Here is a 26,184-nt window from a genome sequence, read left to right on the forward strand (position 1 = left end):
GACGCAACGTGTTTACTTGAACTGCGTCGGTGGCGCCGCTGCAGCGGCCGTGCGCTGTATGGCAGTTCGGGCTGTCCACCACTTTATGGTGTGCCACCGAGGCGGTCAAAATCCCGGACGCCTTTTGAGCTCCAGAGTCGCTGAACGGGACTAGAACCGAACGTGTGACCCCACCAATGGATTCCTCTTTCGGAGAGCAATCCATTGGTGGGGTCACACGTTCGTTTCGAGTCCCATTCAGCGACTCTGGAGCTCAAAACGCGTCTGGGATTTTGTCCGCCTCCACTGGCAAATCCACCGTGCGGCGCGCTCAAAACGCAGCGCAGGCTAATGCTGGCTGCTGCACGCGCCGCGACGCGCCGACTGCCGCAGAGACTAACGCCCCATCGGAAGAGACCTTGGCGCAGAGCGACGCAGAGCGGCTGCAGCGAGCATGTGCATCGCACGGCATCGCATGCCAGCGGTGCAGCCGGCACAGCCGGCACACTGCAGACACAAGAGTGGGATTTAAATGAACCCTCAACAAAGTCCTTCTCATTTGGATGCTCCTTCGAGCGCAAATCGTCTGCTTTAAAATAGCTGTGCTGGAGTGAGCTTCACTCCGAGTCCGGTAAAAAATGCGAAACGAAGCCAGGCGACGTGACTCGCGTCACAGTCGCAGCCAAGGACGCGCTTCAAAGACGGCAGTAAAACAAAAAATAAACCGGATCGTGACCCCGACGTGATTTGAACACGCAACCTTCTGATCTGGAGTCAGACGCGCTACCGTTGCGCCACGGAGTCCCTCCGTCCTGCGGCGCGTCCGTGACCGTTGTAGTGTCAGGGGCATGACGTCGGCGATGGGGGGGCCGAGCCGAGCACACAGCCGTTAGGCCTAGATACCGAGCCGAGCCGAGCCGAGCCGAGCCGAGCCGAGCCGAAGCACTTGGGGCTCTCGAATTAGCGCGGCGCGGCTCGGCGCGGCTCGGCGCGGCGCGACGCGGGGAAGGCCCTCTGTGCCGTCAGCCTGTTGGGCGGCGCTGCGGCCGTGCTGCCGCGCTGCCCGCGGTCGCCGACCCCTCGGGGGCCCTGCACCGCCCCGCTCACTGTTTTTCGGCGCAGGTTCGCGCGGGGGGATTCGAACCCGGGCCGCGGCGAGGCCTTGGGAGCAATGGCCTCAGCGGGGCCTAGCGCGACGTAGCGCCGAGTACGACCGCGCAGCACCGCGTAGCGCAGGCCACGGCGGCGGCGGAGGAGCGGCCACCTCACTGCCTTGGCGCCTTGGCCTTGCACACCGCGCGTCCGTCCGGCCGGCCGTCCGTCTGCTTGCCCGTCTGTGTGTCTGTCCGTCTGCCGGCGTCCGTTTGTCAGAGTCGATCTCCACAACAAAGCCTTTTTCCCGGTGTGCTGCGAGCCCCTGACAGTGTATGAGGCCAGACGGCACGCACGAACGCAAAGCAGGGGAGTCAGCGACGCCGGCGACGCCCCAGTCAATACTCTTCCGCGGTGCAGTGCTGGCTGGTTGGCTGTCTGTGACGTCACCGCGCGATTGGCACCGCCCTGCAGAGAGTCATTGTCGTCGCTCTGTCTCTCTCGCACCCGTGCGGCGCGCCGTACAGCGACGCTTGGAATCGGCTCACTGCTGTCATGGCCGCCTTGCGCTCGGACGGACGGACGGACGAACGGGCAGACAGACAGAGCGCCATAAAGGTCCGCGATTTCCGTACGATGGCGCGGGCACGCCGCGACGCGCTGTGGTACTCCGCGAGTTCGTTCCTCCCGCCGCCACGCCCCGCCCCGCCCCGCCCCGCCCCGCCGCCGCGGAGTGCTTTGTGCCCCCTTCGGGGCCCGGCCGGCCGAGGCCCTGGCGGCCCCGGCCGGGGCTTGGCGGGGCGCTGGCCTCAAGGCGGGGCGGGGCGCCGTGCGAGTGCAAGAGAGACGGGTAGGCCGGGGGTAGGTGACCTTGCGGGGAGAGCGAGGCAGGAGATAGGAGGAGGGGTAGATGACCTTGCCGAAGTGCCTCGCTGCGTCCTTGCCGCGAGGTCGTCGACGCCACTGTACCAAAGGGGCTAAGGGGGCTTGTTGTCGGCGCGACCCGAATCCAAAGCCCAAAAAACGTGGAAAGTAGAATCCCACAGAAAACGCCCTCTGCCATGGCCCTGGCCTTGGCCGTCAACTTGAGCTTGGATTCGAGTTGGCCGACTGGAGTCGCTGGAAGTGGAGCCACTGGAAAACTGGTCGGTGCGCCGACCCCGGCCGGACAGACTCGGCGCGAGTGGGCGGGAACCGGCGGGAACACGACTTGCACGAACAGGGGCGCGACATGCAGTGTACCGCGTGGACTGCGTGCTGGGTTTGGTCCGGTGAGCAGATGGGGCGACACTTTCCCGTGTGACGGTACCGCACGACGAGCAGCAGGCACGGACAGACAGACAGGCAGACACACTGGGGGAATACAGCGTAGGCATAACAGACAACGAGCAGACGGACAGCGGGCCAACGAGAGACAGCAGACGCTCAGCAACGGAGAGACGCGGGCGGCGAGAAACCAGGCACTGCACTGCCTGGAATCTGGAGTGCTCGCTCTCACTCGCACGCCGTTCGCACGCTCGCGGGGCGTCGCGGGGCGATGTGCGATCCCCAGAGCCGGAAATTGGTCCGTCTTCAAAGCCGCGCTATCAACGCCGCGGGCGTTTGCTTTTCCCTTCGCCAAGTGACGCGTCGCTGTCACTTGGATGTCACTTGGATGTCACTTTGGGGCAGCGGCTGGCGCACGCAGCCATGGCGGTGCGTGGCTGGCCGCCGGGCCGGCCGCCTGGCCGGCGCCAGGGAGAGTGAGAGCCAATCACTCGGGATCAATCAATGACACCGCCCTCTAGGTGGTCGTCTGTCTCTCTCGCACTCGTGGAATGTTCCGAAGGGGTGCGAGAGGGACGGAGCAGCGAGGCACTGCCGGGGAAAAGACGCGGTGCACTGCACTGTCAAAAATGATTGAAGCAGGAGCGTCTTTTCGGAACCCCCAGGCGGAAAAAAGAGCCAGACTTTTGGTTATCTTGACTTTACCGTACCGCAGCAGTTGGAGGCTGCCACGAATGGCGGGGCTTTTTCTCCCCGGCCTTTGTGGAGGCACTGTAGGCTTGCGCCCCGCGCCACGCCCCCACCGCGTGGACCAGAGAGAGACGGAGAAAGAGACAGAGTGCCAGAGTCGTGGACGGCGGATTCCCGACGCGTCGCGACGCGTCCTTGGCCACTTTGTCGACTTTGTCGCGCCGCTGATGCTGCACAGCGCACAGCGCCGGGCTCCTCCAAGCAGAGCAAGGTCTGGCCAAGGTCAGGGCCCCGGATTGGACCACCAGGCCACCACTAGTAGACTGACTCCCAGTGGGAGGTCTCTCTCTCTCGCACTCATAGGCCGCTCCATAGACAGACCAACCGCCCTGTGCGCGGAACCAGTCCAGGCCGCCACCAGGCAAGCAGGGCAAGCAGGGCAAGCAGCCCATGCCCTCGATGAGGTCGGCCAGACGAGGTGATCTCGGCTAACCCTCGCCCCGCCCCGCCCCGCCCCGCCCCGCCACGCCCCGCCACGCCGCGCGACCTCAATTCGTGCCCGGCCACCCCTCCCGCGGCGCGCCGCCCTTGCGCCCTAGCTGCGCCCTCGCCGCCCTCGCCGCCCTGCGCCCTGAGCCGCCACCCTCGGGCGGCTCCGGCTGCAACAACCGTGAACGTGAACCCCTCTGACGCCCCCCAGCGCTCCCTGGCGGCTCTGACCTGAACCTCCGCGGCGCCAACCCCGCGCAGCCCTGCCAGCCCTGCGAGCCGAGCTCCCCCTCCCCTCCATCAAGGGCCTCGTCTACAAGGGCCTCCATGTCCCGCAGCGAACTGCCCCCCTCGGCGAGCAATTTGGCGGCACTCCGGGATCAAAGCCGCGACGTCACACGCCGAAAAGAAGGCTGTCGTCGTCCTAGGGCGACGAAAATGACTCTGGGAACGAGGCTGCTGCCTCGCGAAAACGGCTCGCTCGACAAACCAGTCGTTCACCACCATTGGCAAATCGGTATTCCTAGCCCCGGAAGCTGGGAGCTGTGCGCTGCGCGTTTCGTGCTGCGTATGCACCGACGAGTGCAGTGGCGCATGTGACACAACACACGCCCATGCACACGCACACACACTCTGCGTGGGTGGAGTGGGTGCCGCGAGAATAGAACGCGCATGCACACACACACACACGACGGACGCGCAGCTTGTCGCTTCGCTTGGCGGGAATGTCAACATAAAGGCCGACTGCTTGGCTTACGCGCTTTCGCCTCGGATTTGCATCCTCAACAAGAAGAAGGGCCAGAAGAGGAAGAAGGACGTCTCCAAGCAACGCGTCTGCTCGGGGCAGCTCCAAACCACGGCGACGTCCCTCCAGCCCGCGTCGATACCCCCGGCGTGCAGCCGACGCGGGGTATGGACGCATGGAGCCGTGCAGTAGTCCTTTGGCTCTTGGCTGCTCTTGGCGCAGCGCGCTCCTTCTAGCCAAGGACGTTCGCTGACCCTCGTCGCCTGTCTCTCTCGCGCGCACGCAAGGGTCCGCTGCTTGTTGTCATCGCGGTCCGCGCGCGTCGCTGCTATTTCCACGTCTATTTCTGCCGCGCCGCGCGCCGCGCGCCGCCCCGCAGACCCTGATCTTGGGGTCTCGGGGGTCTCGGCCGGGCGGCCGGACCGAAGTTACCAGCCTCCAGCAGACAGTGCTCCGGAAGACCGGCGCCGGCGTCTAAAGGTTTTGAGCTCCAGAGCGTGAGACCCCACCAATGGATTCCTCGTTCGGAGAGCAATCCATTGGTGGGGTCACACGGTCGGTTCGAGTCCCATTCAGCGACTCTGGAGCTCAAAACGCGTCCGGGGTTTTGGCCGCCTCCACCGGACTTCTGGCCCACTGTGTGCCTCCAGCCGGGTCGGCGGGGAGCGGGAAGCGCCTGCGGACGACGGGGTAGGCAAGCCACCCGGGCCGGGCCGCGTTGCGGGTCTGCCTACCCCGCCGCGCGCGGGCGGACTGCGCATCTGTGGCAACGGGCACCTTTTCTCCCCGCGTGCATTTATTTTGGAGTGTAGTTGCCCCTTTAGCCGCAGCACCATACCGAGGCACACCGCATCCTCGTGCGTCATACCCGTCATACCGTTCGCGGCGTGGCTCGGCGTGGCTCGGCGTGGCCACAGACATGCAGCGGTCCTCCTCCGGTCGCTTCTCCTCCCCCCGCGTCATGAGCGAGAGAGATGGAGAGAGAAAGGGGGCCGGAGAGGGAGGGAAACAACCACCGTCCAGCCTGCCTGGGAGGATGGCTCTGTGCTAGCTTTGCAGTTGGCGGGTGGCAAGAGCTAGCAGCGCTTGGCAACGTTTCGAGGAGGGTGGGGGAGGAAGATGGAATGCTCTTCTCCCTCGCACCAGTGCGGAGCGCTCGGAGAGTGAGTGAGACAGAGTCACAGCCTCCCCGCGTCATGCAGTCTGAGCTTCCCCTTCGCGCCAAAGTCTGAGCCTAAGTCCCTGCGTCATTGCTGCACGTCCTGCAGGACTCAAGCAAACAAATCCCCTTCGCTGATTGTCCACTTCCCTCGTGTTACGTTTTTTATGGATTCGAGTTTTGGATGCGCAGGGATCCGCCGCAGGAAGAGCGCAACTCAAGTAAGACGCGCCACCGAAACTAAACGGAATAGTTACCTCAACCACCTTCACGTTGGTACTCGCTAAGTCCGTTTCGTTGTAGCAAATCTTTGCATCGCATGTCGTTGGTCGTTACGGTACCATGGTACGCCCATGGCACGCCCATGACCATGGCAGCGAGCCCGCCATGACCACGCCATGACGTCAAGCCGAGAATAAGCTCATGCCATCAGCAGCAAGCAGTGCCAACTTACTTCCGAGGGACTGTCGCTAAGTTACGTCATCGACAAAGTCGTCGAGTACAGGCACACAGGCAGCGGCCAGCCTTCCGTTTGCTGTCAACCTCAGAGGGACGTATGGTTGGTATTGAACGTTGAACTGTTACGCGCAGTGTTTCAAAAACTCGCGGGCAGGGACCTCCTTTTTTGCGACTGTACTAATTTCGATTTAAGTTGAGAAATGCATTTATCCAATCACGGATTTATTGCAGAAAATATTTTTTTAACCCTTGAAAACCTTTTGAGATAAAGGACTTTAATCACCGATTGTTTCACTCGGAAACGCGAGGAAACACTGGGCATAGAATTCGCATCTGGATGTCTCTCATGGCCAACAAATGAGAGTAGTAAAGGTAAATCAAGACAGCCGTTCGTACGAGCGTAGTACCACAACACAATTTGGCACCTAAATAATCCCTGGGATTTATTAACTACTGTGTTTAAAGCTTCAGCAATCCTGGGACAGGTCAGTTAATTTTCAAACCAACGTGTTGAGCTGAACTTATTCAACTGAAAAACTAGCAGAAGACTTGTAAGAAGTGTGTCGATATTGGTAAACTCTCAGTCGTCTCTCCTTGGCATTTTAACCCCTATTGCTGAGTGTTTTCGGCTAAATTTTGTTGATAAATCCAAAAATTTCCAAATCCCTTTCACTCCTGCCATTCTTTGGCCGTCGAATAGCGATACGTTCTCATGGCATCTCCTGCTTTGGAGGTTAGGTTGCAGACAAGGTGAACGATGAACATATCATTTTCAGGCGTGTATCGCTGTAAACGTCTGCCTTTTTGCCCCCGTTCCTTTCAGAAGAACTGCTTACCTCAGGAATTACAGCCGTGGCTCTCGGTGTCTTGTTGATTTGGTAAATGCTACCAGTATGTCAGATGTTCTGATTTGTCATGAGCTTGTATACACTGTCGAGTTTGAGGTTAAGTGGAGTAGCAAGTGTAATCAAAACATTTGGATTTACGAACTGTATCGATGCAGGAAGCTGTCAGTTGCTTAGTTTCATTCAACACCTAGACATCCCTTTGCTTTGTATTCGACATAGCCTTCTCTCCTCTGTGGAGCGCTCTAAAGTCTATGTTTTGTCACCAGTAATCTTTGTTGTTCAGTTTATCAATGAAAACTTCTTCAAAATGAAATTCATCGCGTCCGTAATGCATTTCCGATTTCTTTCTGTTTGTTTATGAAGGTCAGTAGAACCATTGTTACCGTGGATATCCATCAGCTGGCCCTGGGGTCCCTCCCACCAAGATAGTGGGCGTCGAAGATGCCCAGTGCCACAGGTATGGCGAATGTTTGAATGTTAGACAGATACAAACTGTTTTCTTCTGTGAGCTAATGTTGTATCTTGACTACACAAATTTTTTTTCATAGGCAACACTACAGTGAATAATGTACACCACAATAATATGTCAATGAACAATGAAGAATGTGGCATTTGCGATGTGTGGGCACACAACCTAGACAAGGAGTTCCGCACAATAAGGCAAATTGTCCAGAAGTATAACTATGTAGCCATGGTGAGTGAATAGGAAGGAAATTGAACCCATACACTGAATGCCTTATGCAGCACTTCAATATATTCCCATTTTGATGTCTTAGGATACTGAATTCCCCGGGGTGGTCGCACGGCCCATAGGAGAATTCAGAAGCACGGCAGACTATCAATACCAACTGTTACGGTGTAATGTAGACCTCCTGCGGATTATTCAGCTCGGGTTAACATTCCTGGATGAGCAAGGGAAAACACCCAGAGGGCCATACACCACCTGGCAGTTCAATTTCAAGTTCAATCTATCGTAAGTGTCCTTTCCTTCATCTTGAGTCAACAAATTTGAGAGACAGGGAGGAGTCATTATTGATCTCTGGTTTGTTGCAGGGAGGACATGTATGCGCAAGACAGCATTGAACTTCTCACTAATTCAGGGATCCAATTCAAGAAACATGAAGAAGATGGTATAGAACCACTGTATTTTGCAGAGCTTCTTATGACATCCGGTATTGTTCTAATGGACAATATCAAGTGGCTTTCATTTCACAGGTAATTGCAGTGCTGCTATTATTTCCTCAATTTTTGTAGATGTCTAAACCCTTTTCGTTCTTGTCCACAAAAATCCTGAACTATACTACTAATTATATTTTATCTTTCAGTGGTTATGATTTCTGCTACCTTTTAAAATTACTCACTGATCAGAATTTACCTGATTCAGAAAGTGAGTTTTTTGAGCTTTTGAGGATTTACTTCCCAATCATTTATGATGTGAAGGTTTGTAGTTTGCTCTCTCTTTTTCCATTGTCCTTGTTTTCTTAGGTGAACTCTGATAATTCATGGCCTCATGCATGACTTGTTTCTTTTGGTATTTTAGTACCTGATGAAGAGCTGTAAAAACCTCAAGGGTGGCCTGCAAGAAGTGGCTGACCAACTGGAGTTGATGAGGGTGGGCCCTCAGCACCAAGCGGGGAGTGATTCGTTGCTAACGGGGAATGCCTTCTTCAAAATGAGAGAGGTTTGTTACTTCAGCTCACTTCTAGCAAGGAGCTTCGAGCCTCCCTCTTAGCATTTTTGTTACTTTGCTATTTATTTTCTAGATGTTTTTCGAGGACAACATTGATGATGCCAAATACTGCGGACACCTATATGGCCTTGGTACAACGTTTGTCATTAATGGCAACAGTTTCATCGATAATGGTGACAACCACAATGGGTCTCAGTAATGAAAGCCCTGTTACTATTTCGGAGATTTCAAGCCAAGGCTATTACGAAGTCAAAAAGGTGATTTAACTCCTCATCATTGTGTAAGAACCAAAAAAGAATAAGCTACAAGTGATAAGCAACAACCCTGTAGATCTTGTCAGATTTTATGAGAAACCTGACTTTGATCCATTGAGACAAACATTATAATGAATTAACTTTATGGTTATTGTCTCTAACTTGTTTTAGCATTGTTTTTCTTTTGTTGAAGTCATGAACTGTTGATTAGTCACAGGACTGTAAACATCATCCATTTTTCAATGAAGTTTCTATGATGTGGGATCTGTGAAAAGGCCAGTTGTTTGTTTTTTTAGCAATTGCCTCTTGGACAGATTTTTTTATGATTCTCACTGTAGTGTATATAAGCCAGTTTTATATTTGTGCATGGGCACAAATGCTGTCATTCCATGAACTTTTTTTGCGAGAGATCTCTCTCTCTCTCTCTTTCATACCATCTCTTTATCAAATTTTCATTTTAATATTCATGAGAGAACATTATCATTGTACATTGTCATTTTGTCATAAGTTCTGATTTGCCATCTATTTTCTGAAAGTGTAAAGAGATTGTACAGCACTGTGCCACTGGTGCTGTAAATGGCTAATTACCTCAACCATTCATATGATTTGGACCCTCTTTTTTTGTCCTTGATTTCAAATAGGAACAAAAAAGTTGATTGCTATTTTTGTGTTGTACAATAGAACATGTGCAGAACTTAACCTCTGTAAGCATGTCATTTTTATCATTAAAACCACCTCATATTTACACTGCTCACTTTCTTTATCAACCCTTTTCAAAATGCATTCATTATTCTCAAAATTAGATTCACCGGGACTAAAAAGAAAGCACTTCTCAAACTTTGACTAACACTTGGGCTCTGACTGGACTGTTCACAGGAGAAAAGTTTGTTACTGAAGAAGATGGTGACACCAGTGCTGTTGCAGGCAGCGGTACTGAGGCTCCATCATATACTTGGCATAACAATCAACATCTGTGGGCAGAAAACTGCAAGATTTCATCCTCTAATGTAAACTTTTCTTCTTTTAAAACAAAACTCCTTTTAACTAGTTTATTCCAAACTGGTTATGTTATGACTGTGATTTTAAAATATGCAAGAGTTTTTACAAAAAATTGAAAAATTAAATAAAAAAAGTATGCTTGCAATGCAGGCCTCTGTAACAGAAAAAATATTTTCTCTTACATTCTGATTGACACGGCAACAGTCAAAAACACATTGCTGGTTATCACTTGCATCTTTCTATATTTTATTAAGTAACTTTGTACATAAACCGGCATGAAAAAAATTGTTGTATAAAACTTTCCTCTAAGAAATGAATTTTGTAAGCTCTTTGTGACTATAGCTTTTGTGTATTCAATTTTTTTTGTTACCATTTGGTCTCTGTGAGAATACAGATCTTGCAGCAACTGATACAAGTATAAGTGTCCACTCATATCCAGCTTGCACACATACCATCTCACTAAGATCTTACTCACACTGCTAAAAGAAAAGTGTTAGTCACATTAGTACACATTTTTGTTTGGGCTAACCAATTCAGTCAAACACAACAAACTATCAAGACATAGAGTAGTTTCAAAAAAGGCAATGAAAACAGGAAAAACCGTTAGGTCGTACAAAGGCATTTTTAAAAAAATATCTTTTGATAAAAATGAAGAGGCGTGAGGTGAGATTTGCCTCCCAGCGTCTCGGGTCTAAGTGTTGAGAAGGCTGCGGGGGCCGCTTGTCCCGCTCGCCTTCTCCCCGACACTGCTCCGCCTGCCGGACCTCCCCGAAGACGCGCTGCCCGCGCGGCCCGCCCCCGCCGTGTGCGTCGACGTGGACGCCGTGGGGTGCGGCGACGTCCGCGGCGACGTCCTCGGAGACGTTCTCCGTCGCGCCGCGGCGCCCAGGCGGCCCAGCTTGGCCTGCACCAGGCGGGCCGGGTCCGAGACGTCCAGGCCCCTCGCCCGCATCCTGGAGGACACGGGCAGCGCCCTGGAGAAGGTGAGGGGCGACTCCTCGGGCAGCTTGAGGGCGAGGTGCGGCGCGCAGTGCCACGCCAGCGTCCGCATCTGCGGGCAGGAGAGCACAGCCTGAGAATGGCCGCCGCGCCGCCAAGCGCCAAGCGCCTAGCAATCGCCCGTAGGCAAGCCCGCCACGCAGCTGTGTCTAGAGCAGCCGGCCGGTTGCCTACCCTCGCGGCGCTAACCTGCTTGTGGGTCTTCTTCTGCGCGGCGTGGGCCTGCCGCACCGCGGCCAGGGCGTCCGTGGGCAGCAGCGCGAGCACGCCGCCGCCGCCGCCGGGCGCGGACGCGGACCCCAGGTTGATGCCGATGGCCTCCAGGTCGAGCGGGCGCAGCCCCAGCGCGCGCAGGGAGGCGATCTCCTCCGGGTACAGGCCGTCCTCGTCGGGCACCGGCCGGTGCGACACCGGCTGCGGCGGCGCCGACGACCCCGGCGGGCCGGACGTCGGCGTCCTGGGCGTGGCGGCCAAGGCGGCCGCGGCGGGCCGGCCCGCCAGCAGCTGGGGCTCCTCGTCCTTGAACAGGCGGTCGTCGGGCAGCGGCCAGTCTTCGATGGAGTCCGGCAGCGGCGACGACGACTTGGGGAGCACGCCGCACTGCACGTCCTCGTCGTCCGCGTCGCTGTCATCGTCCTCCTCGTCGTCGTCCTCGTCGGAGTGCAGCCCCTCCGCCTCGCGGAGGTCGTGATGGGGTGCCACCGAGCCTCGTCGCTGTCCGCGCGGCCTGTCGACACAGTGCAAGCGTATGCGAAGACGGCCAGCGAGAACAGCACCAGAGCACCCCGCGGACTCGGACTCACGACGGCGCGGTGGAGCTGCTGGCGGACAAGAGCGAGGGCGACCACGATTCCGGGACGGCGGGGGACTGGTCCCTGCGCGGCGGCGCCAGCGCCACGGTGGACGACGAGGTGGCCGAGCTGGCGGAGGCCTTCCTGGCCGGGGCCACGCCCCCCGGGGGAGGCGGGGCGACCCTGACGATGACCAGCTCGCCGCACAGGGCGGCTATCAGCACCTCACCGTCATCGCTGCAAGGAGCGGAACGCCAAGGGGGCTTGAAGGTGTTTTTGGAGGCGGCGCGCGGCGCCAAGTTGGAGCTTACCTCTTGGACCTGACGGGCGGCCCCGGGTACAAGGCCCTGGCGCCGTGCTCGATGCGCCGCCCCGGCACCTGCAGGCACGAGAAGGGCAGCGCCACCGTCTGCAGCAGCACGTGCTCCGTGGCGTGCCACACCTTGAGCGTCTGCAAAGCCAGGCTGTCACTCTGTCTCGGCGGCCAAGACGCGTTTTGAGCTCCAGAGTCGCTAAACAGGGCTCGAACCGAGCGTATGACCCCACCAATGGATTGCTCGTTCGGAGAGCAGTCCATTGGTGGGGTCACACGTTCGGTTCGAGTCCCATTTAGCGACTCTGGAGCTCAAAACGCGTCCGGGATTTTGGCCGCCTCCAGCCCACTGTACGCCCCGAAGGCACTTACGCCGCGCAGGTCCATGCTGACGACGAGCTGGCTGCGCGACAGCACGGCCACGTCCAGGACGGGGTGCTTGTGGCCGAGCAGCACGGCCTGCGGCTGGCTGGGCACCAGGGGGTTCCACAGGCGCACCACGGCGTCGCGGCCGGCCGTCACCAGCAGCTGCAGGGGCCGGTCCAGCACGAAGCAGGCGGCGCCCTGGGAGAGGGAGACGGAGAGAGAGTCTGGTGGCGTACTCCATGAGTGCGAGAGAGACAGCATCGCGCTTCGCGGCGCTTACCCGCGGCAGGCTGAAGACGTAGGGCTCCCTGCGGCGCGCCAGGTGCCTGACGAGCACGGTGCGCCGCGGGTCGCGGCTGCAGGACAGCAGCGTGTCGTTGTGCGCCTCGAAGCGCAGCCTGCACACGGCGTCCGCGTGCACGCGCACGTCCTGCGCCACGGCCACCCAGGCCTGCTGCAGGCGCAGCTCGGGCCAGAAGAAGGACGTGCTCTTGTTCTCGGCGTCGGGCGGCCGCAGCAGCGCGCGCCGCGGGTTGCGGAACGTGAGCGTCGTGATGGTGCCCACGTCGTCGCCGATGAAGAGGCGCGACTCGGGGGCCGAGGCCGAGCCGGGCGCGTAGGCCAGGCAGCGCGGCGACGCGGGCATGCTGCGCACCTCGCAGCGACGGCAGTGCAGCAGCCGCGACGCGTCCAGCATCGTCAGCGACCTGTCGCACTCACGCCTTCAGCCTTGTGGGGGCGACGGAGGCAGAGGCACGCTCGCCACGCTCACCTGTCCGACGCGGCCACCACCAGCATCTGCACGTCGGGCAGGAACACGGCGTCGTTGACCCAGGTCGTGTGCTGCCGCGGCTCCCGCGTGTCGCCCTCCCGGCCGATGCCGATCTGGCTAGAACGAGGCCGTCAGGCAGGCCGCTCTGTCGCACTCGTGGGGGTGCGAGAGAGACAGAGTGAACCGGAGTGTGGCAAGGTGCTGCACAGTGGGCCAGAGCTCCAGAGTCGTAGCCAGGACTCTAACCGAACGTGTGACCCCCACCAATGGATCGCTCTCCGAACGAGGAACCCATTGATGGGGTCATACGCTCGGTTCGAGTCCAGTTTAGCGACTCTGGAGCTCTGCACGCGTCTCGAGTTTTGTCCGCCTCCACCGGCCTTCTGGCAAGTCCACTGCGTACCTTGGCGTGCGGGTGCGCGAAGCCCAGCTCCAGCGTGTACGAGTCCAGCAGCGCCAGCCCCGCGTCGTACACCCCCACGCGGCCCAGGCGGGAGATGACGGCGTAGCAGAACGTGGAGGCCGTCCTCAAGGACACCACGCACACCACCGCCTCGCGCTGCACGGAACACCATCCATCTCTGTCTCTGTCGCACCCCCGGGGCGCCACGAAGGGCTCGCGGGGTGCGAGAGAGACAGCGCGACACTCGTGGAACACGCCCTACTCTGCAGTGTGGCGGTCGCACCAGCTGCGGCGTTTCCTGCAGCGGCCGCCACTGCGGCTTGGAGGGCAGTTCGTCGTCCAGTTCGCCGAGGCACTTGAGGAGGGCGGACGTGTCTGGAGGGAGAGGCGGTTTAGAGAGAGAGCGACGCAGCCACCAACCTCGCGGGGAATCACAGTGTAGTCGTGTCTACCCATGTAATGGCCATTGCCCAGTCGGACGGCGGTGTCTCTGCGCAGTCGGAGGCCATCGCCGTCGCCGCCGTCGCCACTCCCCACGTCGCCATCCTCGAGGCCGTCGCCGTCGCCGTCCGCCAGGAGGTCATGGTCGCCGAAGCTGTCCACGTCGCTGAGGCTCCTCGCCGAGGAGAACGCGAATGCCATGTTCGACTCGCGTTGCTCACGACCTGACGCGTCAGCCAGCCGCGCCGCGCCGCGCCGGGCTGGGCTCATTGTTTGTGTGGAAGCACGGGGTTATGTCGCCTGGGCGATCCTCTTATTGATCCAACATCCGCCGGGACCGTCAAGGAGTGGCCTCACTGTAAAAGCCAGGGGTCCATTCTGTGCACTTTCTGTGCACTTGGCCCAACCGCGAGGCATTGCGTTTGTGAACGCAACTGGCGTGTGGTCGGTACTTCTCCACCTCTGAAGCGCCGGGCCGTGGTTTGGAATTTGGACACTTCGCCGCCTGCAACCAAATCTTACCGCGATCCCGCCGCGCGGCTCCCAGCAGGGGACCAACGTGACAGACTAGCCTACACTGCACTGACTACAGAGCACTGGCGTCGCGTTTCTTCTGCCCGAGTTTAAGAGGCAATAAACCTTATTTACATACTTTTTCTCTAAAACTATTCTTTGATTCGTGTTTTCTTCGCTTGAGCTGGATATAGACTTCTGCTGTTAGGTTGGTGTGACCGCTCACTAAAAATAATCGAGAAAAAAACAACAAGTAGCAACAACAACAAGTGATGTTTTTGTGATGACTCGAAGAAGCCTTGACACAAGATTTGTCGAAGTGTCACGCTATTGGCAGTTATTGGTGATTCGTTTGGGTTAATCCGCTGACCTGGTAATTTCAAGGGGTCTTCATGCTTGGTTGTGACTGTCTGAGGTCTGTTCTGAAGAATTATGTAAGATTCTAACCTTTATGCCTCTCAAGTCTCTAAACTATTCAATATGAGGTTCAATGAGAGAGAAGCAGCTGAGGTGCTAAATGGACCCATAGATTTAGAGGGACGCCTTAATTTCCGGAAGCTGTGTCCTGGCAGCTACAGCCAGCCAGGTAACGCTTGGTCCACTATTTGTCGTTAACTGTCCCACTTTAGCCACGGAGTGACATCACTGTTGCTTTTGTTTTTGCAGCTTTCAAAGAGCGCTGGTTCAAACTGAAAGGCAACCTTCTTTTCTACTTCCGCATCAACGAGATGGGAAGGGTAGAAACCAAGCAGGTACAGTGTAACAGCTTTTCAACATTGGTGTAGTGTCTCCACAAGTCCTGCGAGTAACTTTTATTTCTTCTTGTTTGATTTGGCAGCCCAGTGGGTTAATAGTTCTGGAAAACTGTAGTGTTCAGCCTGAAGGAAATTCTGGTGTTCCATTTGCTTTCTCTCTTTCTTTTGGAGATGAGCCAGACAAGAAAATAATATTTGCCGGTCGATCAGAGGATCATGTTCAGCAATGGATCAACGCATTGAAGCAGTCATCGTAAGTGACTTGCAAATCCTGTCTGTATGTTGGTTTTTATGGTATACCCAGACTGTGTGGAAATGAAATCATAATTTTGGAGAATAATATTTTCTTTTCCGCTTGCAGGTATGAGTATTGGCGACAACAGATGATTCTTCTTCAATCCAAAATTTGCTTCATGACTGGAAAGGTATGTGAAATATTGACTGCATCAACTTTGATACGGGAAATATTATTTGAGATTTGTCCTTGACCATTTATTTTCCACTTTCAGGATCCTTTGCTGTTGTATCCTCGCAACATGGGCACAGTGCGCAATTTTCAAGAAAATACTGAAAATGGGCATATTGGACAACGAGAGACAAGTTTTGTGAGCCATGTGCTTGTTGCATCTACCGCAGCAGTTGCTATTAACTCTGCTCCAACGCCCACCCCATTAGCAAGAAGTGCCAGCAGCACTAGTGCAGTGCTGCGCTCAATTGTTCCCCCTCCTCGTACAAATGCTTTATCAAGAAGTGCAAGCTCTTCCCAGGCAAACAGATCACTTTCACCCCCGTTAAGACCGTCAAGATCTCAATTTCATCGACCTATTTCACCTCTAGCCCAAGCACTACCTCCCACAAAACCCTCTCCAGCAAGCAATGGGTGTCTTGAAGATGATAGCCCAAATCTTATAGATCTGTAATCTTTTCAATTCATGAAAGAAGAATTTTTTCAATGGATCTCTTTGATCATTTCTGTCTATATATTGTTTGTGTTCATTGTAGCTATCTGCAGTTTGTTTTGTTATATTATTCCCGAACTCTGTTTTCCTCCCAGTGTGAGCTTATAGAGTGTATTCACAATTATTGCTTTGCTTGCCTAAGCTCGTCATTGGTCCTTACTTCTATATGAATCTCAAACCTATCTAAAATTTTCAAGCCTGGTTTATCTATCCTTGAGCTGTGTGTCCATGAGCTGTGTGTTGGAAGTCATTATTTTAAGTAATCTGAAAATACTCAGTTAAATAATCAAGATTCGGGTTTGATTATTACTATTAAGCCAAGACTGAAGTGAGGTATGGCACCATTTTATTCATTTATGATAAAATCACTCTGTGAATTTTCTAAATCTGGCCTCAAGTCCACCTTGCCATGCCTCATATGATTATAATTGGTCTTTTGACTAGTGACTAGTTACTTGTTGTAAATGTTGATCTGCTTTTAAAAATTTATTTTTTTAATTGATTATTTGTTGTTAGGTATACAGTATTTTTAAAATGTAATAGGCAACAGAGGAGTGGATTTAACAAATGTTCTCCTCATTTCAGTTCCTCATTGTGCTTGTCTAAGTGGATGCCCTTAAAGTGTAGTTAAGTAGGATCGGCGAGCTGTATTAATTTTTATGTCTAGGTTTGAGGAAAAAGAGTTTCTACTTAGACTTGAATGTGAATGTATGCAATGGCAACAGCAGGATATACGTAGTTTTTATCATATCAGTACTGCATCCAAGTGTACCATGTGTGAATTTGTTCTTAATATTTTGAGAAATATTACCCACTTTTTGTGTCTCCTCACTTGAAGAACCTTCTGCCATAGTATTTTGTAATAACAAGTAGTTACCTGCCTTTGTAATGAATGAAGTATATTTTCAGAATTAGTCAAGAAGAATGCTATGTTTTCTAGATATGTTGCAAATGTATGTGATAAAGACTCCTAGGCTTAAGGTTAAAGCAGGGTTGTGTTGAAAAGATTGAATTCTATTATACATCTTGTTGTAGTGGTATGAGATTACGTTGGCAGTACCGCCCAGAAGTCGGGTATGAGAACTATTCGTGTCACTGCCTTGTAACCCTGGTGTCCATACTATGCAACTAACCTATGAATAATAAATCTCTCTCTGGAGTGTTCCCTTTGGTCATTGAGTCTGAGTCTTTGTTCCTGTGATCCCAAATATTCGAGAACAACTATTCTGTTCAAGAATAGAACATGGCGCAGTCGTAATCGAATCTTAACAAGTGCTCTGTCATTGTGAGTAATAAATTCTTGATCGGGAGATTGAGAAAAGTGAAAAAATCAGTCTGGTTAAACCGGTGGTCTGGTCTCGCTACTTGCTTTGTGGCTTGGTGGTGGTGAATTCTGCTGAAAATGGGTGATAATCATCTAAAAAGCCCTGGGCCTGTCAATTTAAAGTCAGGTAATATTCAGAAGTCATGGGAAACTTTCAAGCAGAAGTTTGGATTCTTCTTAACCGCAATTGGAAAGGCTAAAGCGGCGTCGGATGTTCGATGCGCACTCCTGATGGGAGAGGCCGGGGATGAAGCTTTGGAGGTTTATAATGCCTTTAAAGATAAGCTGATATCCAAAACAACCAACGATCAAGGAGAGGAGGTCATTGAACATGACTATACAAACAACTATGACAAGGTTGTTGAGCAGTTTGACCTCTATGCGGCGGAGAAAAAATGCATTACGGGTTGTCGAGAACTGTTTAATGCGCGAAATCAAAAAAAGGAGGAAACGTTTTCCAACTGGCTAACAGATTTGCGAAACTTGGTGAAAGACTGTGAGTACGCAACTATTGTTGATAGTATGCTGAAGGACAGAATTATATGGGGTGTCTGGGACAAGAGGTTAAGAGACACTCTGAGATCCAAGTCAAATCAGAGTTTATCTGATATTATTGATCTGTGCAAGGCAGTTGAAGCTACGGCACGATATCCGAAGTTGAATGGTGATAACGATAATGCCCAAAATGTCGAGGCTATCCAGTCATTCAACAAAAACCGTAGCAAGAATGGCATTCCCTCTCAACCCTACCAAAAGAACAAAGGTGGAGGAAAGATGAAAAATTCACAGTACCACAACCGACCCGGTCCAGGCTATAAATCAAAGAGGAATGGTTCACAACAGGGAGACAACAAACAGTTGTTTAAATACAAGTGCAGAAAATGTAATAGAGTGCATGAGGCGGGCAACTGTCCGGCTTATGGCCAAATTTGCTCTGCTTGTAATGGAAAAAATCACTGGGAAGTTGTGTGCCGTAACAAAGGACAACAAAATGCTGGCAATTTTAAAAAGCAAAGTAAGGTTGACAGTCTTGCTACTGTGACTAATCAACTTCAAGATTGCTTGCTTAGCTCGTGGACAGATGATGGTGCGAGTACCAGGTATGTACATATGTTAACTGCTGTTAAAAGAAAAAATGAAATTATTGTCAGTGGGGAGAGTAAAAGACCTAGAAAAGAATACACTGAGGTATTAAAACTTCAGGGGGTTCACTTTGTAAAATTTAAGTTGGATCCTGGGTCTGAAGTAAATATTCTGCCATTTCATGTTTTCCAAATAATTGACAAAGGGTATACTGTCAATCCCACTAACACCGTGCTGAAGGCTTATGGGAATGTTTTAAGCTCACCTAAAGGTACAGTAAGGTTGAGTGTTGAAACAAAATATGGTGGCAAAATGATTTGTGAGTTCCTACTCTCTACAATTGATCCTAGACCAATTCTTGGTATAGAAGCATGTGAAATTTTAAATCTGGTAAAAAGAGTTGAACATCAGTCTAAAGATGTGAAAACTGTCAAAGTGATGTCTCAGTTACTGCCAGAGTCTAAAATTGTGTTCCTAGAAAAATATAAGGAACTATTCACAGGTCTGGGTGAGTTCAAAAATAAAGTAAAAATTACTGTTGATCCCAATGTTACACCTGGAATGTGCCCTCCTAGAAGGTATCATTTTTCAGTGAATGATAGACTTAAAACTAAACTGGAAAGTTTAGTACAAAGAGGTATTGTGGCCAAAGTTACTGATGAAATTCCAAAATTTGTTAGTAATTTGGTAATTAGAGAAAAAAGTGATGGTGATTTAAGAATTTGTCTTGACCCGGAGTTGCTGAATCAGGCAATAGTCAGACAAAAATATGTAATTCCAGATGTTGATAACTTGTCATGTCAGGTTAAAGACATGGAGGTTTTCACAGTGTTAGACCTGAAAGAAGGGTTTTGGCATGCTACATTGGATGATGAGTCAAGTCTTCTGTGTGCATTTGCTACCCCTCATGGAATTTACAGATTCTTAAAAATGCCATTTGGGTTGAAGTGTGCACCTGAAATATTCCAGTTTATGACTGAAACAGCATTTCAGGGTACAGGCGCAATAGTATATTTTGATGATTGTCTTATAGCAGGTAAAGACTATGAGGATCATGATCTAAAACTTCAAAAAGTAATGGAGAAGGCCAAAGAGCAGAATGTTAGGTTTAATCCTGGTAAAATTCAGTACAGACAAAAAGAAGTAAAATTCCTGGGACACTTGTGGTCAAAAAATAAAACCAAAGTGGATCCAGAAAGAGTTCGAGCAATAGAAGCAATTAAAGAACCAAAAACAAAAACACAACTCCAAAAATGTTTGGGTATTTTTAACTATCTGAGAAAATTTATTCCTCAGATGGCTACAATTGCTGCTCCACTCTATGAATTGCTGTCTAATGCTGTTCTTTATAAATGGATGCCTACACATGCAAAAGCTCTTCAAACTCTAAAAGAAAGTATTTCAAAGGCCCCTGTCTTGGCTACATTTGATAGCAAAAAGCCAATTATAATTCAAGCGGATGCCAGCCAGTATGGACTGGGCTGCTGTCTCTTGCAAGATAAAAAACCTGTAGTTTTAGATTCCAGAATTCTCACTGAAACAGAAAAGAATTATGCTCAGATTGAGAAAGAAATGCTGGCTTTGTGCTATGCTGCCCATAAGTTTGAAAAATACATTTGGGGTATGCCTGATGTATTGTTCCAAACTGATCACCAACCTTTGATTCATATTTTCAAAAAACCTATTTACAAAATAACCAACAACAGGTTGAAAAAAATGAGACTCAAATTACTCAGATTCCAACCTAAAGTTGAGTATTTACCGGGTAAATATATGCATATAGCTGATTTACTGTCTAGAAATTGCCTGGAAGATCCTGTAGAGGATGATCCAGAAATGGTTGAGGTTGTACATGAGGTGACAAAATATATTGACATGTCACTCAATGTCAAGGCTGATCTGGTGAGAGAAACAGCAAACGACCCAGGTTTGTCAGCTGTGATGCGATATTACCAGGAAGGTTGGCCTAAAAATAACAAAGTTATTGTTAATGAGGTAAAACCATATTGGAAACTGAGAATGGATATCTTTGTAGAAGATAAATTGGTAATTCTGGAAGATAGAATAATCATTCCGGTATCGCTCAGGAAAAAAGTTTTGAAAAATTTACATACCGCTCACTTGGGTGTTGAGAAAACCAAAAGTAGAGCCAGGCAATCTGTGTATTGGCCAGGTATGTCAAATGACATAACCACATTTATAAAAGAATGTCGGACATGTGAAAGACATAGTGCCAAAAATAAACATGAGCCACTAATTCCACATGACATTCCGCAATTGAGGTTCCAGAAAATAGGAATTGATATATTACATTTTAATTCCAAAGATTTTTTGGTTGTTGAGGACTACTTGTCAAAATGGTTAGAAATAAAACCACTGTCAAGTAAAAGTAGTAAAGCTGTAATAGATGCACTGAGATCTATTTTCTCTACTCATGGTAATCCACAAATAATATTTGGTGATAATAATCCACTCAATTCACATGAGTGTCATGAGTTTGCAAAAAGCATGGGGAGTGTGATTAAAACCAGTTCACCTGAATATGCTAGAAGCAATGGACTGGCTGAAAAAGGAGTTCATATTGCTAAACAAATGCTTAAAAAATGCAGTGATTCTGGTACGCATATTCTGGATGCTCTCAAGGAGTATAATAACACACCTTTAACGGGTATGAATGTGTCTCCAGCTGAAATACTTATGAGTAGAAAGTGTCGTACTTTACTCCCAATACTAAACAAAAATCTCGAACCAAAAGTTGTAAAGGTTAAGCAAGTGCTGGAAAGATTGCAAGATAAAGTAAAATCTCAACATGACTTGCATGCTAACCGTAAACCTGTAAACTTTTCACAAGGTGACAGTGTGGTTGTCAGACGAGGAAAGAAATGGCAGAAAGGGAATATAGTTCGTAAACTTTCTGGTAACAGAAGTTACGTAGTTGAACTATTAGGGGGAGGTCAGTTACGCAGAAATACATGGCATTTGAAACATTCTAGTACCAAACCGGACAGAGTTGATGCTAGAGAAAATAAAGAAATTGATGCTGATGCAATTCTCGCCAATATTAGAGCTGGTGAAAAGAAAGTGACCATTAACCCTAACCCTACTGTTCGTGCTGTTTCTGTTCCAGCAGCTCAAGGATTGATGACATTTGAGTCACGACAAACAACAAGATTTGGTCGGAAGATCCTAAAACCACATCGTTATGATGGGAGCTGTTAATAAATATTATTCATGTAATCAAATATATTACTCTGTATTTTTATATCAAATATAATCAACTTTTGTATTCTGCTATGTGTTTGTTTACTTTCAACGTAGAAAGTGTTGCCAACTGAATACTTTAGTGTCTCGAAGGGGGAGGTGTTGTAGTGGTATGAGATTACGTTGGCAGTACCGCCCAGAAGTCGGGTATGAGAACTATTCGTGTCACTGCCTTGTAACCCTGGTGTCCATACTATGCAACTAACCTATGAATAATAAATCTCTCTCTGGAGTGTTCCCTTTGGTCATTGAGTCTGAGTCTTTGTTCCTGTGATCCCAAATATTCGAGAACAACTATTCTGTTCAAGAATAGAACACATCTTAAGGATGGAATGATTTTGATTGGAAACACGATTGGATGAGAATCAATTAATCCAAACCCCTGTTATGTTCTTATTGGTTACATTACATATTGTTTATGTCACATGTGCCTTTTATCCTCAGCTACTAATTTGAGTTTGTCATTCACAATCACTCACATTGTGAATATTTCTGTTTTATAGTGCTGTGCCTAGTTTCCTATTGCTTAGGCACTATGTCTGTGATTGGCTGTTCTATTCGTTGTGGCATTCCATTTGTTTGTTGTTATTGTGGTAGAAACTTTGAAGTTCCAGTAGGTTGGAAACAGAAACACGGATAGTGTTTACTGAAACAGAAGGAAGTCACAAGTAGCTCTTCAGGTAGCTTTTTTCCCCCTTTTCTCATAGTTTTAGTTTTATTTTCAATTTGACTTGCATCAATTTTACTTTTATGCCTTAAATTTGAGGCGTTGTACCTATGACATAGTCATATTCATATGTGCTTTTGTGTGGCAAAAGAGTATTGGGAAACAATAAAGGACAATAATCTTGCTTTTCCTTATTTAATTTTGCAACCAGAACATCTTAGTACAGAATTGGAGGACAGGGCTTGGCAGTCGCTCCCAGCATGTGCTTGTCGCAGTAGTGTGCACAGGTAGATCCGCACTGGACTGACTGAAGACAGAGACACTCCGGACACACCCCCTCTGGCTTTGGCGTCCGTGGGGTCATGCGACCTGTAGCGCAGCAGGGGGGCCGGCACATGTCACACCTGTGCATCCAAAATTTTGATTAATGTTTACCGTCGGATCAGTATTTTAAACTTCTCAGAAACTGAAAATCAAAATCTAACCAGCAGTTGCTTTTGTGGGTCCTTCTGATGGGAAGCTCACACACCCCAGGTCCTCCGCTTGGCCTGCATTTGGCCACAGGCTGAGATGTGCAGCAATCTTTGCCCTTGCAATCCAGTCTGCGGCACTCATCCTAAAATCATTAAGATCAGACCAACAAATATTTAAAAAAAAGTTAAGTATTATTGTGGGAAAAGTTACTGGAACTTGTAGGGACTGAGCTCATACCTGTAGACCGTTTCGCTTTGGACACACACATCCGAAGTGGAGCTGGCTTGCGATCAACTCCCTGCTGCGGTAACGCCTTAAATCCCACGGAGTCCCATCTCCACCGAGATCCTGAAGCAAAAACATGCAAACATTAATTTTAATATGGAATATTAATTAATTTTTTAAAATTTTGTCCACTGACCACCGGCTTGGGCAGCCACGTCCGCGGCTCGTACTGCACCGACACCCTCGGCGGCTCGGACGCCACCTCGCGCATGTTGGCCTTGTAGCGCGTCTCCAAGACGGGCAGCCCCGTCACCAGCGGGTACGTCTGCCAGTCCACCTCGAACGGCACCTGGGTGGGTTGGGTTGGGTCGGGTTCAAAAGATGCGTTGTGGCACTAAAAAAACCTCCACCGTCGGCCGTACCTTCCTCTGTCGGGGCGGGGGTATGTCGCGCCACTGCCTCCTGGTCTTCCCCGCATGGTCCGGGCACGCTTGCTTCTGGTCGCAGTGGCAGCTGCAACGAAAAAAGCCAAAGCCCGTTCACGAAGAACCGGAAAACTTGGCGCCTGCGCCGGAGAGGTGGGCAACCCATCGTACGCAGCCTCGTCGCGGCATCAGAGCCAATCAGAGCTCAACTGGGGTCGCGGAAAAGCCATCGCGCCGGTCAAATGGGCCACGTATCGTAAACATCATCCCCAGCGGGACGGGAAAAGCCATTTTTGGCGCCAATTGAATTTGGCGCTCACCAGTAGTCCAGCTCCCGAACCAGGCCGCTCAATTTGTTCACAAGTTCCTCTTCCTCCGCCATATTTTTAAGACAAGAATATTTCGGGACACAAAATTTTGCTCTGATTTTAAATTCACTTTTGAATTTTTTTGTTTTGTTTTTTACTTTTTCTGAAAATATTTCTAGACCGCTACATCAGTCCATCAGTCCCGCCCACCATTGTTGCTCGGGAAACAATGGTGAATGCCCACTTTGAAGTGGCTCACTGGTGGTTCCTGTGCACTTTGAGTGTTGCGTTTCATTTTCTTTCACGGCCATTCAAAATTGTGCTTTAAAAAAGAAACGAACTAGAAAATTCCGAACAAAAAAGTTGACGTCACTGACCCCGACGTGATTTGAACACGCAACCTTCTGATCTGGAGTCAGACGCGCTACCGTTGCGCCACGGAGTCGACTTGTGACTGGGTGCACTCATTGCTGTTCACACTCAAGTGTCTGTGAGCGCGCGCTGGTGTGCCGCTCTGCGATAGGTCCGCCCTAGTCCGCGCCCCACCGGCTGGCCGCAGACGCCGCGGACGACGAGAATTAGGCTACTTGGCACTTGGCGCAGAGTCCGTCTCTGTCTAACGGCCAGGAATACAGGCGAGAGGCGAGTCGCGGACCCCGTCGACGTGGCCCTGCTGTCGCGCCAGCAGACTCTTCGCTCTGTCTCTCTCGCACTCGTGGGGCGCCCCGTCTAGGTGCGAGAGAGACAGAGCGACGAAAGCGGCTGGGGCGGCAGGGAGTGGGGGCAGGACTCGGAGCTAGCGCCTGCGGATCGAGGGGTAGGCAACCCCTACGACGCGGCTGCCCGGCGGGCTGCTCACCTGCAGGCTGTCGCTCTCTCTCTCTCGCACCTCTACGGGGCGCCGCGTGAGTGCGACAGAGACGTTCGGAGGCAGCCCGCTGTTAGGAAAGTGCGAACGGGAAGCTGCACGCGCGGTCCACTCTTGGCCGGCCCCTCCTCATACTATCTCAGCGGTTTTTGTTGTTTTTAAACGTTTGTTTTGCTTTGTTTGGCACTTGGTTCGTCGTTCTTCCGGTAGATAAACAGACGAGCCATCAATCTCGCTGAGGACAAGTCCTTGCCTTCGCGGATAGCGCTCTCTTCGGAGAGTACTTTGTGTGTGCACGCGCCCGTCGCGTCCCCAGACGGGCAATCCATCGCTCTGTCTCTCTCGCACCGTTACGGAGAGCCCCATGAGTGCGACAAAGACAGAGCGGCGACACGGCTCTTTTTTCGGAAGTGGCGGCTGCCAGTCTCCCCCAACTTAACTTCGATACAACAACAAGTTGCTCCTTGACCGCGATCCAGAACTAGATCGGGGAGACGCACTGGGTCGGGCCGGTCGGGTCACCAGAGGCGCTCGAAACCGCGTATGTGGCCGCAGACCGCGTGAGAGATACGCCCATTTTGCGTTGCGTCGGGCGGCGCGGGTGGTGCGGGTGGCGCTCGCCCTCCGTATCGGATGTCGTCCGTTCCCGAGCCGCGAATGCGAGGCCGCGCGAACTTCGGCCCCGCGGTGGTCAACAACAGCAGCGCCGGGGCGGGGGTTCGAATCCCGGCCGGGTCGCGACCCCCGGAGCGCCTTTTTGTCTCGACTTCCTAGCGGCTTATCTCGCGAAGGGCGGCTCGGGGCTGCGGACGCCGCGCACCGAGACGAGCTGGCTGCGCCGGCTGGACTGGGGGCTACAGTCTGCTTCAGGACGCCAAACCCTCCACACGCCCTCGACGCCTTGCTCGACGCCCTCTACACCCTCAACATCAACATGGCTCGCATGCTGGTTGCCTTCTTCGCCCTGGCCATGCTGTGCGCCCTGGTCCCTGCCAATGGTCAGGAAGATCACGGTGTAAGTACTTGGTTCAAGAAGTTCCCCAACGCAATGTTGTTGTTTGTGCAGGCGAGGATACTGGACCTGTAAGGGTTCGCCTCGTGCGACACAAAAGACACGCAGTTTATGGCTGGCGGCCGGCAAACTGCGTGTCTTTTGGATCGCGTGGGACAAACTGAGCGCCTCTTTGGATCGCGGGCGGCAAACTGCGTGCCTTTGAGAACGCAGTGCCGCCACTGAGTGCCTTTTGGAACGCGCGGCCACTACTGCGTGCCTTTGCCTTACAGTCATCGCCGTATGACAACATGATGAAAATCGCTCCCCTGACCCTGCCCCTGCCCGGCGAGTCCACCCTGAGCCGCGCCGCCCGCAGCCCCGACAACGCCCCCAAGAAGTGTGGCGTGAGTATGCCTGCACAGTGGATTTGGACGGCCAAAACCCCGGACTCATTTTGAGCTCCAGAGTCGCTAAATGGGACTCGAACCGAACGTGTGACCCCACCAATGGATTGCTCTCCGAAAGAGGAATCCGTTGGTGGGGTTCGAGTCCTGTGTCTCTGGAGCTCAAAAC

The 26,184-nt window shown here is 51.5% G+C and overlaps 4 protein-coding genes and 2 non-coding genes across 9 annotated transcripts; 3 read left to right on the plus strand and 3 right to left on the minus strand.

Annotated features, from left to right (window-relative positions):
* Positions 1-711: 711 nt before the first annotated feature.
* Positions 712-783, minus strand: Trnaw-cca. Its single transcript has one exon. It is a non-coding gene; the product is annotated as a tRNA-Trp (tRNA).
* A 5,433-nt stretch (positions 784-6,216) lies between these two features.
* LOC117648569 (CCR4-NOT transcription complex subunit 7) lies at positions 6,217-9,839 on the plus strand. 4 transcript variants are annotated; one of them, XR_004587911.1, is made up of 9 exons: positions 6,217-6,364; positions 7,091-7,184; positions 7,276-7,421; positions 7,504-7,700; positions 7,781-7,942; positions 8,053-8,167; positions 8,268-8,408; positions 8,491-8,674; positions 9,548-9,839. XR_004587911.1 is itself a non-coding variant. In XM_034391108.1 (8 exons), exons 2-8 carry the CDS (start codon positions 7,169-7,171, stop codon positions 8,614-8,616), a joined length of 903 nt encoding a protein of 300 aa, XP_034246999.1. In that variant the 5' UTR covers positions 6,217-6,364; positions 7,091-7,168; the 3' UTR covers positions 8,617-9,416. The 4 variants fall into 4 exon arrangements, 3 of the variants coding, with proteins under 3 accessions (XP_034246999.1, XP_034247001.1, XP_034247000.1); XM_034391108.1 differs by lacking the exon at positions 9,548-9,839 and having other exon boundaries at positions 8,491-9,416; XM_034391110.1 differs by lacking the exons at positions 6,217-6,364; positions 9,548-9,839 and adding an exon at positions 6,432-6,451 and having other exon boundaries at positions 8,491-9,416.
* Positions 9,840-14,493: 4,654 nt separating this feature from the next.
* LOC117648570 (sesquipedalian-1-like) lies at positions 14,494-17,004 on the plus strand. The gene is made up of 5 exons (XM_034391112.1): positions 14,494-14,854; positions 14,935-15,020; positions 15,107-15,276; positions 15,385-15,448; positions 15,533-17,004. The coding sequence occupies exons 1-5, from the start codon at positions 14,749-14,751 to the stop codon at positions 15,941-15,943; spliced, it is 837 nt and encodes a 278-aa protein (XP_034247003.1). The 5' UTR covers positions 14,494-14,748; the 3' UTR covers positions 15,944-17,004.
* Positions 17,005-17,384: 380 nt separating this feature from the next.
* Positions 17,385-21,608, plus strand: LOC117648424 (uncharacterized protein K02A2.6-like). The gene has a single exon (XM_034390927.1). The coding sequence runs from the start codon at positions 17,385-17,387 to the stop codon at positions 21,606-21,608; it is 4,224 nt and encodes a 1,407-aa protein (XP_034246818.1).
* An 890-nt stretch (positions 21,609-22,498) lies between these two features.
* Positions 22,499-24,113, minus strand: LOC117648571. The gene is made up of 6 exons (XM_034391113.1): positions 23,762-24,113; positions 23,439-23,529; positions 23,213-23,365; positions 23,029-23,139; positions 22,803-22,933; positions 22,499-22,721 (listed from the first exon to the last, which is right to left on the minus strand). The coding sequence occupies exons 1-6, from the start codon at positions 23,821-23,823 to the stop codon at positions 22,535-22,537; spliced, it is 735 nt and encodes a 244-aa protein (XP_034247004.1). The 5' UTR covers positions 23,824-24,113; the 3' UTR covers positions 22,499-22,534.
* Positions 24,114-24,122: 9 nt separating this feature from the next.
* Trnaw-cca lies at positions 24,123-24,194 on the minus strand. The gene has a single exon. It is a non-coding gene; the product is annotated as a tRNA-Trp (tRNA).
* Positions 24,195-26,184: the final 1,990 nt, after the last annotated feature.

Source organism: Thrips palmi, unplaced genomic scaffold (genome assembly GCF_012932325.1).
Source record: "Thrips palmi isolate BJ-2018 unplaced genomic scaffold, TpBJ-2018v1 HiC_scaffold_3, whole genome shotgun sequence".
Taxonomy (NCBI): Eukaryota; Metazoa; Arthropoda; class Insecta; order Thysanoptera; family Thripidae; genus Thrips; species Thrips palmi.

Coding starts and splice junctions, on each gene's coding strand:
- LOC117648569 (XM_034391108.1), top strand. Junction 7,422..7,503: donor AGTATAACTATGTAGCCATG/GTGAGTGAATAG, acceptor TTGATGTCTTAG/GATACTGAATTCCCCGGGGT. Junction 8,409..8,490: donor CCTTCTTCAAAATGAGAGAG/GTTTGTTACTTC, acceptor TTTATTTTCTAG/ATGTTTTTCGAGGACAACAT.
- LOC117648570 (XM_034391112.1), top strand. CDS start 14,749: ATGAGGTTCAATGAGAGAGAAGCAGCTGAGGTGCTAAATGGACCCATA. Junction 15,277..15,384: donor AACGCATTGAAGCAGTCATC/GTAAGTGACTTG, acceptor TTCCGCTTGCAG/GTATGAGTATTGGCGACAAC. Junction 15,449..15,532: donor TTTGCTTCATGACTGGAAAG/GTATGTGAAATA, acceptor TTCCACTTTCAG/GATCCTTTGCTGTTGTATCC.
- LOC117648424 (XM_034390927.1), top strand. CDS start 17,385: ATGGGTGATAATCATCTAAAAAGCCCTGGGCCTGTCAATTTAAAGTCA.
- LOC117648571 (XM_034391113.1), bottom strand. CDS start 23,823: ATGGCGGAGGAAGAGGAACTTGTGAACAAATTGAGCGGCCTGGTTCGG. Junction 23,140..23,212: donor CGTGGCTGCCCAAGCCGGTG/GTCAGTGGACAA, acceptor TTTTTGCTTCAG/GATCTCGGTGGAGATGGGAC. Junction 22,934..23,028: donor CAAAGCGAAACGGTCTACAG/GTATGAGCTCAG, acceptor TAATGATTTTAG/GATGAGTGCCGCAGACTGGA.